The sequence below is a fragment of the Sinocyclocheilus rhinocerous genome, unplaced genomic scaffold (genome assembly GCF_001515625.1).
Source record: "Sinocyclocheilus rhinocerous isolate Xijiao unplaced genomic scaffold, SAMN03320098_v1.1 scaffold2666, whole genome shotgun sequence".
Classification (NCBI taxonomy): domain Eukaryota; kingdom Metazoa; phylum Chordata; class Actinopteri; order Cypriniformes; family Cyprinidae; genus Sinocyclocheilus; species Sinocyclocheilus rhinocerous.
This window is the reverse complement of record NW_015641019.1, coordinates 137,383-150,543: the sequence shown is the minus strand read 5'-3', so window position 1 is coordinate 150,543 and position 13,161 is coordinate 137,383. Positions and strand designations below refer to the sequence as shown.

General features: G+C 37.3%; 1 protein-coding gene across 3 annotated transcripts in view; it reads left to right on the top strand.

Annotated features, from left to right (window-relative positions):
* Nucleotides 1–538: 538 nt before the first annotated feature.
* Nucleotides 539–13,161, top strand: part of rtn4a (reticulon 4a) — a 13,966-nt gene continuing 1,343 nt past the window's right edge. Inside the window, exons 1-6 of one of the 3 annotated variants that reach the window (XM_016570165.1) lie at nucleotides 539–1,151; nucleotides 6,197–6,404; nucleotides 8,563–8,701; nucleotides 12,238–12,307; nucleotides 12,429–12,475; nucleotides 12,623–12,681. In XM_016570165.1, coding sequence (XP_016425651.1) covers nucleotides 743–1,151; nucleotides 6,197–6,404; nucleotides 8,563–8,701; nucleotides 12,238–12,307; nucleotides 12,429–12,475; nucleotides 12,623–12,681 — 932 coding nt within the window. In that variant the 5' untranslated portion in view covers nucleotides 539–742. Of the gene's footprint in view, nucleotides 1,152–2,718; nucleotides 2,887–4,446; nucleotides 4,539–6,196; nucleotides 6,405–8,562; nucleotides 8,702–12,237; nucleotides 12,308–12,428; nucleotides 12,476–12,622; nucleotides 12,682–13,161 lie in introns of those variants that run through there. The other 2 variants (XM_016570166.1, XM_016570167.1) reach the window with 2 other exon arrangements.

Below are 13,161 nucleotides of genomic sequence, written 5' to 3'. Positions count from 1 at the left end.
AAAACGCGTTCTTGTCTTAGGACAACTTTGATGAACTTTTTTGATCCACTTCAAATGTTGACTACTGATATATATATACACTGAATCATCCGAATAATTGTATTCGCAACAATATTCAACGATTTCACAATCAACGCACGAAATGCTATGGGTGTTGCTTTAGCATGGCATCAAATGTCTTGTTGATGATTAAACAATAGGCTACATATTACATATATTAAGAACATATAATTATCATTTACATATAGGAACAAAGGTAAGCTCATCAGCGCATTTTCAAACCGCTGTGAATTTTAAAACTATTTGAAAAGCATCACTCAGCCATTTTTCCACACTTCCGCTCAGGAAGAGAAAGCATGTAGTCGCAGCTGCCCCGCCCCCTCTTCTCCGCTCACCCAATAAAATACCCGCAAACTTGCATACCCCGCTCCTAATTAGGCGCGTAACATTGCACGCAAGGAGGTGCTTGTGCGTCACCAAACCGCCCCTTTTCACTGTTCAGCCAATAAAAGAGTAGGACGAATTTGCATATACTTCCTCTAACTAAGCGTCTAGTCAAACAGAGAAACAGTTGCGCCGTTTCTGCGTTTTAGGCCCGTGTTGAACCTGACGCACACTCGTTGGTGTGCTGATGAAGTTTTGAAAATTTATTTTCTCAGACATTCAAGTCGAAAAAAAACTCGCGTGAGGAGACTTTTTGAAAAAGTTACTCTTATACATCGGTGTAAAATTATTCCTAACGATGGATGATCAGATAAGCTCCACGACACCCTCATATGGCTTTCAGCGTGATGAAGAAGAAGAATACAGAGCAGACGAACACGTGAAGTCGTTGATGGATGATGCAGCTGATTTATCGTTAAGAGAGGCAGATGCTAAAGCTCCAGACAACGATGATATCTTAGATCTGGCCGGAGGAGCGAAAGATGCGCTGGAGAGGCACAGGTCCACACTGCCACGCACCGAAGAACCTCTGCTGGACTTTACAGATCCAGAACCAGAACCATCATCCACCTCTAAACTAGAGCCAGAAGCTGTCAAACCAGCACCGATCAGTGCGTTTGGAGACGCAACAGCAAAACCGACAAAATCGGAAGAAAAAGAAGAGGAAACATCAGTCACACCATCCAAATCTAAATCTTGTTGTTCATGTAAGTACACTATCTAGTTGTAACGTATCATTTGGATTTGAATCGGGGATCTGTAAGTGTTATCACAAACTAAAATGAGCGTAATAAACTTTACATGTTACACCAGGAACAACTGACATGACGTCAGATCCGTTTGAATTATTCATGTTACATGTATTAATCAAGACTGACTGGCTGTTTACCTACTTTTTCTATTGCACACAGTTTGAGGTTTCTGATTTAAATGTAAGTCTCCGATTCTTATATCAACAAGTGTTTTAACTGATGTTTATACAGAAAAAAAAAAGGTTTTGTGAACGGGTTACAGTTTGTTATAATTGGCGTATAATACTTTGAAAAAAAAAAAGTTTTTCCGCTTCGTTACTGCGTACTTTGATGAACAGCATAACGAAACTCTGATCATCATTGGGAACTTTTCAAATATTTCAATATGTTATCTTGATGCATCCCTTTATCGCCATCGTGTGGAACATGATGTGTGTAACAGACGGGAATGAAACCCGCCAAATTGTGTTAATTGTCGAACTATTTCTATTAAAAAAATAAACTATTTTTTTTTTAAGTTTCTCTATATATATATATATAAAAATTTTTTTATTTCAGCTTCACATATTTAATGTGCACCTCCCTATTGTAAATACAGGCTGGACAAAGGTCAGTTTAGTTAGGTGACCGAGTTTAGTTTCATTGACCTTGAGGAAAACGCAGTGACCCATAAATCGTCCTTTAGACATTCATACTTCAATGAAAGCCTGTCGTAATCATTACGTAATTTTACGTAAAAGACAGATTAAGTCTGAAGTTCTTTTTTTTTTTTTTTTCCCAGTTAGTATTTTTAGTGCTTCAACTTGAAATGATTTCAATTAGTTGCTAAGGCAAACAAATTTTTTTTTTAATTACTTTTTCTTTTTAGTTTCAGCTTCATTTTCAATGAACAAAAATGTTTTGATAGTTTCAGTTTTAGTTAATAATAGTGATAATAATCATGGCGCTTGATGTTTCTGTAAAGAAAATGTAGGGATGTAACGATTCACTCAAATCACGATTCGATTCACGATTTTTGAGATTTACCAGCATGTCAAAATGAGATTTAAGACAAATTATACTGTAAATTAAATGTGTCCTTTTATTATTGCTTGGACAAAATGCTGCATGTTTCTTTGTGAAATATAACACTTATTTGAATCGATTTTCAACCGGCTCACGGTTAATCGTAACATCCCTAAGAAAATGTGATGCTCCTAAATCTAAAAGTTTCTACAAAAAAATTCTCGCTTTTATATCCATATATTCATTTTTATTCAGAATGTGCGCATTTGCTCATAGGAACACTGAGGACAGGCCAAAAAGTACATCCACATCAAGTTATTATTAATAATGCATTTCGAAAATTAAACTCTAAGAGGAACACAAACGGTGCCCGGTTTGTAGAGCGACACTGATGTTGTGCTAAAACCTCATGTTACTAGTACATGGCGTTCAGCAGTGAATGTGGTCAGCTGACCTCAGCAGTGCTGGCCTTTGCAGAATGTGATCAGGCCGTTCTGCTAGGAGAGCCGTAGTGTCTCTCTCTACCCTTCAGTCCTGTCCTGCCCCAGCCAGAGACTTGTGCCTCCTTCCTCACCCCCGATCACCTCTTCTGCAGACTGGAATGTATGACTGATGCACGCCAATTCCGATAACACGCCTTCTGCGACGGCCTCAGGGATGGAGATAAAGCACTGGAAAGAACAGGGTACATTCTTGTTTTGCCCTAAAAAGCCTGAAAATGGACTGAAGAGGTCGGTTTTCTGCTTGCTTTGTTCATAAGTGTTATTAGGTATAGCTCGGAGTACGTTCGGTTTTGAGGTTTTGCTTGCAAAGGTGTTTGGGGGAGAGAACGTTCTAGTTGCGCTGAGTAAATGGTATGGGTGTCTTGATTACAAAGCATATTACAACGGCAAGCATTTATCCTTCTGCCAGAGAATTCTCTTGGCAAACTGCCTGTTTGCTGCACAGAATGTTGAACTGACTGCATAATCTGAATTCAGTGCATTTTTGAAAGAAACACATTTCATTACACCAAATACACCAAATAATGTTCTTTTTAGCAGCATCATATGACCCCTTTAAGAAAATATGATGCAGCGTGTCGGAGTCATTCACAGCAACTTGAGGAGTCATTGCAACATGAGGAGCTTTAAGCAGCAATTTGTTTATAAGAATTTTTTTTGTGTATTGGCATCATTAAGCACTTTGTCATTGTGTTGTAGCTATTCTCCGATTCTTGGAAGGGGAGGCAATGCTCTTTAAATTGTTTATGCAAGTTGGCACTTATTGTGGCAATGAAATCAAGCTGGGAACATGTAATGAAGGGTGATGTCTGATCTAAACTTTTGTGAACCCTGAATGCTGGCTTACGAAAGGGTTTCCTGGATAGACGCCTACAGTGTGCCTGGCTATAGGATAAAGTGAGATGTGCTCATTTTGAGTCTAGAGTTGTCATTTTGCCTCCCATGAGTTCCAATTGAATTTTATTCAGTTTTAAGGAAACGTTATATAATAATCTGTGGTTGAGCACCTGAGGCTAATATATTTATTCTAGATATTTCTGCTGCAATGACGGTTAATGTTAAACATTTAATATGCACATCTGTTCAAAGGTTTGCAGTCAGAAATATATATATTTTTTTAATGAAAAATGTATATTCTACATTTGTTCAGCAAGGAACACATTAAATTGATAAAATGTGAGAAGGATGCTACTTTTTTTTTTTTTTAAATTTCAAATAAAAGTTCTTTTGAACTTTCTATTCATCAATGAATCCTGGGGAAAAAAGTATCACTGTTTCTACAAAAAATATTAAGCAGCACAACTTTTTTTCATCATTGATAAGAATAAGAAATATTTCTTGAGCACCAAATCATCATATTAGAATGACTTCTGAAGGATCATGTGACAGACTGCAATAATGATGCTGAAAATTCAGATTTGATCACCGGAATAAATTACATTTTAAAATGTATTAAAATAGAAAACTAAAATATTTTAAATTCTAATAATACTTCACAATATTACCTTTTTAAACCAATAAATACTGAGAGTTATTTCAATAGCATTAAAAAAATCTGGCCACAACCTTTTGTTTTTAGTTAAAACAAAGTCAGCTGGCCAAACATTTGTTTCTTTTTTTCTAATAAATGTTACCGTCACCGATATTTGTATTATTGTTTGAGCAAACACTGCGTATGACTGAGAGTTGGTAGACTTATTTTGAAGCCGATCCGTTCGTTCGACCGGAACTGCCATCGACCGGAACTGCCGTTTGTCATTGGTGCGGCGTGCTTCCCGTCTGTTCTTGGCCCTGGCTGTCCGACCGCAGATGAGCGAGATGGATTCCAATCAAGGTTAGTTAGTGAGAACGCTCTGTAATTGCTTCCTTCCTCCATGCGTCACATTTGATTTATGCCGCTTTTACACTTCAATTTGTGTTTACGAGCCCTGTCAATGATTTAGGATGAAATCATGATGATAAAATGCAGTTTTTTTTATTGAGAGGGGTCTTGTAAGGCCGAAGGACTTACCGTATTTCCAGGCGTGCATTATAACACTATACATTAATATTTATGAGCAGATACGTATGCATTATGCCTTGATCTTCGAAAATGTGACTCATTAATACTGTTTCGATTAGCTTATGCAACGGTCTATGGGCGAGAGTACAAGAGGAAGGGCAGCATTAACGAGCCCAAGTGATTCTGAGTTATTGATTAAATGTATTGGCTTTTTGGATGGATGATGTTTGTCTTTAGAAATGCAGTGAGAGAAGATGCCGCATGCTGGTTTGCCATCAACTCTGATCAGATATATTAGATTAGGTTTAATTATTGAAGGGTCCTTGACTGACTGAGGTTTCTGTCCTATTTTTATCCTCCCTCAGCACGAACAGACTAGGTTTGCTGTAAAGTCCTGTGAAACGGGGCATGGTGTCCTTGTTTAGTGTGTGCATGAGTTATTTTGTTTCTGAATGGAGTTTTGATGTTCAGTGTGGTCACATAATTTGTATATTGAAATAATCTGATCCATATGCTCATCTGGGAAGCCACCATTCTTCAGCTACTTAAAAACTGAGCATGCACATCATTTTCTGATTAAGATCCGTATTCTGTCCAAGCCTTTACCCCTCAAAAAAACTGTTTTAAATGCTTGGCAGCTATTGAAACATTCCTGCATTTGTGCAATCAACATATTTCGAAGTAAACTTTAAAAAAATGCCAGGTATTCATATAGCTTTATTTTGGCTGATCTGATTAATTGATGAATTGATGAATAACTGCCTGACTGGACAATTGACTGAAGTACCTAAACTGTATGAAACCAAATGTTGGTTTATCTTTACGCTTGCAACGAAGAGTATAATAAATGGGATATTAAATGGGAATTGAATTACTGCGCAGAGTTACTATAATAATATTTTATAAAATACATGCATTATAATATAAGAGTTTAATAATAAGTGTTTAAATTCAGCAATGCTGTACATATTAAGTAATATTTTAAGAAGTTGTGTGTGTATATAGCACAATTTAATAAGTGTTTACATTCAGCAGTTTTGAATATATAGTGTTTTTTTTCTTTAAAAGTTTTATATAGTTCCAAAAATGTATTTTTTACAAAATTGCTTAATTCATGTGCTTAATTGCTTTATATGTGCGAATAAAATATATATTTTTACAGAATTGTTGAATTGAAACACTTTTAAGCAATATTAAAAAAATATTGTTAATTTATGTGTGTTTGTGTAAAATAGAATTTTTTACAAAATTGCTGAATGCAAGCACTCAAAGCAATATTCTAAAAAAAATGACATTATTAAAAAATTATATGCTATAGTTCCATGATAGTAATTCTGCACAGTAATTTAACTCCGTAACTCTTTCACATACCGTTTACTGTTAACATGCTCATGTGCATGTAAAAAGTGTTCATTTCTTTTCGCATTAAAGCAGAAAGTTGCATCATCTGACTGTTTGGGGCTAACGTAACTCTTCCTTTCTGTCGGCAGTGGTGGACCTGCTGTATTGGCGAGATCTGCAGAGGACGGGGGTGGTGTTTGGAGCCAGTCTGTTCCTGCTGCTGTCCCTCAGCGTGTGCAGTATTATCAGCGTGATCTCCTACGTGGCCCTTGCCCTGCTGTCTGTCACCATCTCCTTCAGGATATACAAAGGCATTTTACAGGCTGTTCAGAAGTCAGAGGATGGCCACCCCTTCAAGTGAGGACCCACACATGTGTTGCACACATATTGTAGTGGCATCAGTCTCATGTATTTCCACACCGTGTTTTGTTCACTTTGCATTGCCTTGAGTGTAAAACGGTTAGGATAATCCTGCTTTGATCAGTTTGTGTTCCAGTTTCTGTAAGGAGGCAGATCTGTGGAGCTTAGCTTCTGGGCTTACATGAGGTGCTTATGTTTGAACTACACGCTGTTGGTTTTGATTCCCTGCCAAAATTTTAAGCCTCGCTTGTGAAATAGAAGTGGAACGGCAAAAATCCAACCACTTAAAGGCAGGGTATGTGATTTTTCAAAAACACTTTAGAAAACTGATTCGGGCCGAATAGCAAAACAAACTTGTAGCCAATCAGCAATAAGGGGCGTGTCTACTCGTGATGTGTGGAGGAGAGAGCTTTCAGTGCAAGGGATGGACATTAGCCGAGCCGAGTGACAGAAAGATAGAGATGGCGGATAAAAAACAAAAGAGGAAAACGTCTGCGGAACGATAAGGCAAGAAGTAGGACCCGTGTAAATATCGGATCAGCTTTCCAGCGCTGGAGAGAACTCAAGGAGCGGAGGCCTGCGATCGGACGCCGAGGTTGCTTTGTTTCTTCTCAATAGGTGAGTAACACCGGGTCTACAAGTAGACATGGTGTAACATTGGTTTTGCTTTGTTTCACAGAACTAATCGTTGCCTGGGTTGCGTATGTATATGTGGGGCGGAGCTATCAGAATAGAGGCAAGACCCTTTTGGGGTAGGGGCGTGTTTGTTTTGGTGATTTCAAATATCAACATTGGCTACCAGAAATCACTTACTCTGCCTTTAAAGATTCTTAAAGTTGTTTTGGAAGTAAAGTGGTTGCAAGATCTTTTGTATCTCTCGGAAAGCCTGTTTGCGTGTTTCAGCTGCTTCAGATTGATCACTAGGCTCTGTTCCAAAACTAGTGAGCTGGTTGGCTGTCTACTACATAGTCAGCTACCTTCAAAGGCAACATCCTACTTGAAAGGAAACCTCAAGTAGTAGATTTGAAACTAGGGCTGCACGATAAATCGCATGCGATATTTAACGCGCATCTTATCAGTAAAGCCGGTTCTGTAATCAGCGGTAAATCTCCGTCACGTGCGGGCTTTCACATGGAGCAGCATTAACTACACAGAGCCGTTGTTCACTGACGAGCTGCGCAAAACCACGTTCATATTTGCGCGCTTTTTTGCGCAGCTCGTCAGTGAACAACGGTTCACTGACATATCATTGTCTTGATATGGCCAAAATTTGTTTAATGCGTAACAGTACAAATCGGATTGTACATAATTCACGTTTTCTACAGCTTTTTTTGTAAATGACAAAAAGAGAGAATTTTTTGCAATCATGTTCACTGCAGGAAAATAACGGTAATAAACAGCAATTTGTATTTAAATGTTTTAAATGGGTATAAATAACCACTAGACAAGGCTAACTAAAACGTACATAAAGGCAAAATTGTTGCTTATGATTAGTGTTATATTGTGAAATTTCAATGTTTTGCTACTAGTAGTGGGAGAAACAAAGCTTTTCGAAACTTTGATTGAATTGAACCAGTTGCTTTGCAAAATGATGAACGATGAATGCAATAAACTCAGGCCAAACATTCATAAAAGTACCTTTGACAAACCAATTGCAAATGTTTTATTGAAAGTGTAATCTATTAAATGCAATTAACAAATCATTTAATGTCTCTAAATATGAGGTGTCTGTATAATATGTTAATTTTAAATTGTAGGGCTTGTTTTGTTTGTTAGATAGTCAAGCCAGTAAGTGTTTATTTACTACCACACTTCCTTTCTATTATACAAATCTCATTTAAAAATGTCTACAAATGTGTAACACTAATCCGAGGTCAGGTAAAAAATCATATAGACACTGGTTCATGGTTCCAGAGATCGCTCTCTTTACAGCGAATCATTGAAACTTTGCAATGAAACATTGAAATGACGTAATGAAGCCTTGTTTACTAAATCATGTGACTTTGGCAGTTTGATACATGCTTGATCACTGGTTTGAAACAAATGATTCACAGGTTTCGAAGTTTCACGAAGCAGTGTTTCAGAAGCGCCCATCACTAACTCACTAGGTTCATGGAACGTAGCTTCAGTCTCACGCTAAACCTCTTTTGTACAGGATGTATCTGGATAAAGATGTCGGGATCTCTTCGGAGTTGGTTCATAAGTACGGTGACACGGCTCTGGCGCACTTCAACTCTTTGATTAAGGAGCTGCGACGACTCTTCCTGGTGGAGGATCTGGTGGACTCGCTCAAGGTTTGTTGTTGCAGGAGACCAGAGGAAATGAAATCCTGATTGTGTTCTTTCATCTTAGGCTCTTTTATTTGATTTGGGGCTCCATAGTTGCACTCCGGGTGAAGATTGGAAAATAAATCTGGTTGTCTTTGTTTTTCATGAGGTTGGTGAACAATAAGGCCACTGTAAGCTGTACAGTTTATGCTAAATTTGATTTAAAAAAATAACTGCGCACATGAGCTAGAAATTGTCCCCTAGTGTCCAAAACTAAGAACTCAATACACATGTATAAGAAAACAGTTCCACTTGTTAGATGTTGGATTAACGGATACACATTTATATTATAGTCCGGCCAATATTTTGATATTTTAAGATTATCGAGGTTGCTTGGTCAATTAAATGGACTTAAAAATCTGACATCCACTTAATTCCTTAATGCACATTTATATTCTCTTGAATGAATTCAGTTACACTACTGTTTTTTTTTTTTTTAAGAAAGAAATTTATTTTATTCCACAAGGATGCATTAAAATGATCCGTGACAGTTAAGACATTTAATATGTTACGAAAGGGTCCTGTTTTAAATAAGTGCTATTCTTTTGTACTTTCTATTAATCATGCTGTAATGATGCTGAAAATTCAGCTTTGCCTTGACCGAAATAAATTATATTTTAACGTATATTAATATAGAAAATGGTTATTTTAAATGGTGGTAATTATTTTATTTTTTTTTAGCTTTTAATTGTATTTTTGATCAAATAAATACAACCTTGATAAGACTACTTTCAAAAACTTTTAACAACCTTACTGTTGTATTCTCTCCCATAGTGTATACTGATTTGTGTCCTCAGTGCATTGAATTAGAGACATGGCCTCGCGTGTGTTTTTGGTAGGCAGGGTTTGGGGTGTTTGGTCATGTGTTGCAGGAGCGGGTCATGAACGGCTCCACAAAGAAGCCTTTGTTGATCAGGCCGAGAGGATTTGGACTGAGCTCTGACGGGATAGAAATGGTACCAAAGAGACCTGTCTCTCTCTCTCCATAGCCAGCAACTCTTTTTATTGGAGGTGACGGGGTTAAAGTATCAACTGTGATATAGCATTGAGGAATGCCAGTCTTTAGTCATGTGATGCTCTCTGTTTTAGACGCCGTCACATGACAAGGTTTGCTGGAAGGCTGTATGATCTTGAATGAATAGCTGGTCTACACTTTCCACCTCCCTACGTGTTGTTGCTTAAATGCCCATGTTGCCATGCTGAGGGCATTCCAGTTCTGATGAGTGGGCCATTCAAAAAAACAATGCATTTAAATAATATAAAAAAATAAAGAATAAAAATAGATTAATATACATTAAAAAATAATAATAATAATGAGCTTGCTTCTGAAAGTTAATTCTGGGCCTATAAGCCTTAAATTGTTGATAACAGCAGAACTAGAGGTCACAAGTCATCTGGTTTACAGCAGAACTAAATACGTTTGGATCCAAGTGCTTCTTAGGGTGCTTTCACACTAGCACTTTTGGTGTGCACCCGGGTTCGATTGACGTCAGAGTTCGGTTCGTTTGGATGATGTGAATTCTATAGTCTTTGTGTGAACGCTGTCTTCCGAACTCGGGTGCGCACCTGCGAACCATACCCGAGTCCGCTTAAAAAGGGTGGTCTGGGGTACGGTTCATGTGAACTCCGGTACGGTTCGCTGCTGATGTGAACGCAATCGTACCAAATCCCGGGAAGTGAACCGCTATTAATGACGTATTATTTGATAAAAATGTGTGTTTGTGTGTGTTTCACTCACTTTCCTGACGAGCGTGATTGACGCGCTGCAAGCAGAGAGCTATATATCTAATTTCTGTTCGCCTTCAGCGTTCTTTAGAGCATTCGCAGTACATTCGTAAGACCGACGTAAGTGCCATTATGTACCGAAGCTTTGTAAACAAAACGAACGGTTTAAAAACATAAATATATAAAGTGCAGAGAGCAATGTTATGCATTTGCCGCTTTTTCCTGCGCCGTCGTTACTAAGCAACGGGGTAAACAGCTGCTGGCTTGATGACGCAAACGAACCGCGGTTCGGACCAACGCAGTCCAGCAACGCAGTCCGGAGGGGGGAGCAATCGAACTCTGGTTCGGACCAGGCAAGCGAACCAAGTGTGAAAGCACCCTCAATCTTGCGTCAAGATGTCTGGCATTTTAAGGAGTCGTCGTGTTCTCTGCAAAGTTTATGGTGTAATGGAAAAGCACCAGTAACATTAATGTTAAATCAGCACCTCATGGCTTTTCTTGGCGCTGCATTGACCCACGACTCAAACGCAGGAGAGCCCAGTGGATGGAAGCATCCGTGTAAGGAAATTTACTGCCCTGTGAAGGGGGCGGTGGTTATGGGCAATGGATAGAGTTACAGCCTGACCCCGCTGCCCTTTCTGAGCTCTGGAGGTTTTTTTTTACAGCTGGACGGATAGATTCCATCCCAGCCTTCAGTCTCTCTGTGGTCAGACCGCTATATTGAGTGACGTGTCCAGTTACGAGTGACCGTTTATGTGCCGGTGGGTTTTGAATAGGCTCTGCCATTTGTTGGGTCAGCTTGCAAAAAAAGGGGTTGGCCTGCTTTTTTAAAAATTCTATTTTAAGTTCAAGTGAAACATTGAGTTTACAATGTCAGTAATTAGGAAAATGGTCCGTTATTAGGCATTTAAAATGACACTTTCAAAACACTAATGATGTAAACATCTTTTTTTTTTTATCAATTATGATTTTGCTTTCATTACCATTTTGACCGTCTTTCTGACTATTAAGAGTTATGAAAATTGGTCACCCAAACACAAAAGTTCTAATTTACAGTTTTGCTCCCCAAGGCTGCATTTGTTTTGAAAGATAGAGTAAAAACAGTAATAGTGTGACATTTTATTACTGTTTAGAAGAACTGTTGACTGTTGAACTTTCAGCAGTCATTATTTATGATCCTACAGAAATCATACTAATATGCTGATTTGGTCAAATAACATTTCTTGTCAGTGTTGAGAAATATTAGAGTTAAGGTTGCTGCGTCATGTATTCATTTTCTTTATTGATTGAAACTGAAACCAGAATTTTTTTTATTAGAAAGAACAGAACTTTTTTTTTTTTGGTAACAGTCTTTACTGTCACTTTTTATCAATTTAATGCATCCTTGTTGAATAACTTAATACTCTTATGTAAATGCCCTCTTCACATGTGAAATGAGTAACGATATTGTTAATGTTTGTGACTTTGACATCAGACATCCAACTATTTTATAACTAGCTGTATCTTATTTTCATTAAATGTTTTTGCTCAGTATGTCTATATAGTACATCAATCTTTTATACCAAAAGATGGATTCGATTTGACAATATATGAGCTCTTTACACTTGTTAAACTATAAAAAAGGATAAGTGTCATTAGCACATCATCTCATCAATATCTCTTCAAGTAATCATCACCTTGCATAAGTTTTGAAATGTGTTTCTCATATATAACTACAGTGTTTCCTCTGGCCTATTACTCTTGTATGTATGTTGACATGGTTTCCTCTTTTCTTCCAGTTTGCAGTTCTGATGTGGATCCTGACCTATGTTGGTGCCTTGTTCAATGGTCTTACCCTTCTTATTTTGGGTAAGTCCATTTGGGACTGTAGTCGTATTTGTTTAAATAGACACACAATTTATGCAGTTAATTGGCCCTTGTCAGAATTATAAGAATGTGCCATAATTTTCAAAACTGGCTTTTTCTTTAGGTCTCATAGGTGCTTTCAGTTGGCCGGTGATCTATGAAAAGCATCAGGTAGGTTTGCTGTGTCTGTTTGGCATTGATAACCTCTGGCTCAGGCAGCTGTCGTTTTTGATTAAGTTTAAGTATTTATGAGAGTCTTCAATAAACCTATGATGTATACCTGAATGCCGTAATTATTCTTTTTCACTCCTAATGCAGGCACAAATTGACCATTACTATGGACTGGTGAACAAGCAAATCAAAGATGTTTTGGGAAAGTAAGTCTGTTTACATGGAGAAATATGTGACTGGTGCTTTCTTTAATAAACCAGCTTTAAAAAATTGTGTTTTATGATCATTTTGTTGCATGATTGAACATGATTGTCGACCAGATAGTGTTAGTTTAGAATCACTGAGATACTGTTATAGTTTTTATTAATATTTAGACTTTTTATTTTAGTTTTCAATCTTAATTTTTAAAAGTAATCTTGGGTGGTTGTCACTTTTATTTATTTGTTTCTTTGACTGTTTTGTGTGTTTGTATGTTTATGTAGTTTACATTTTTTTTTAAAATCTATATATGGCTTCTATTAATATTTAATATTAACTAAAATGTATACGTAAATGAAAATAAGAACAGCTTACCTTGGCAAATGGCTGATATATATTTTTTGTAATTTTTTTAAATGTATTTTTGTAATATTTTATTTATTTATATATATATATATATATATGTGTGTGTATGTGTGTATATATAT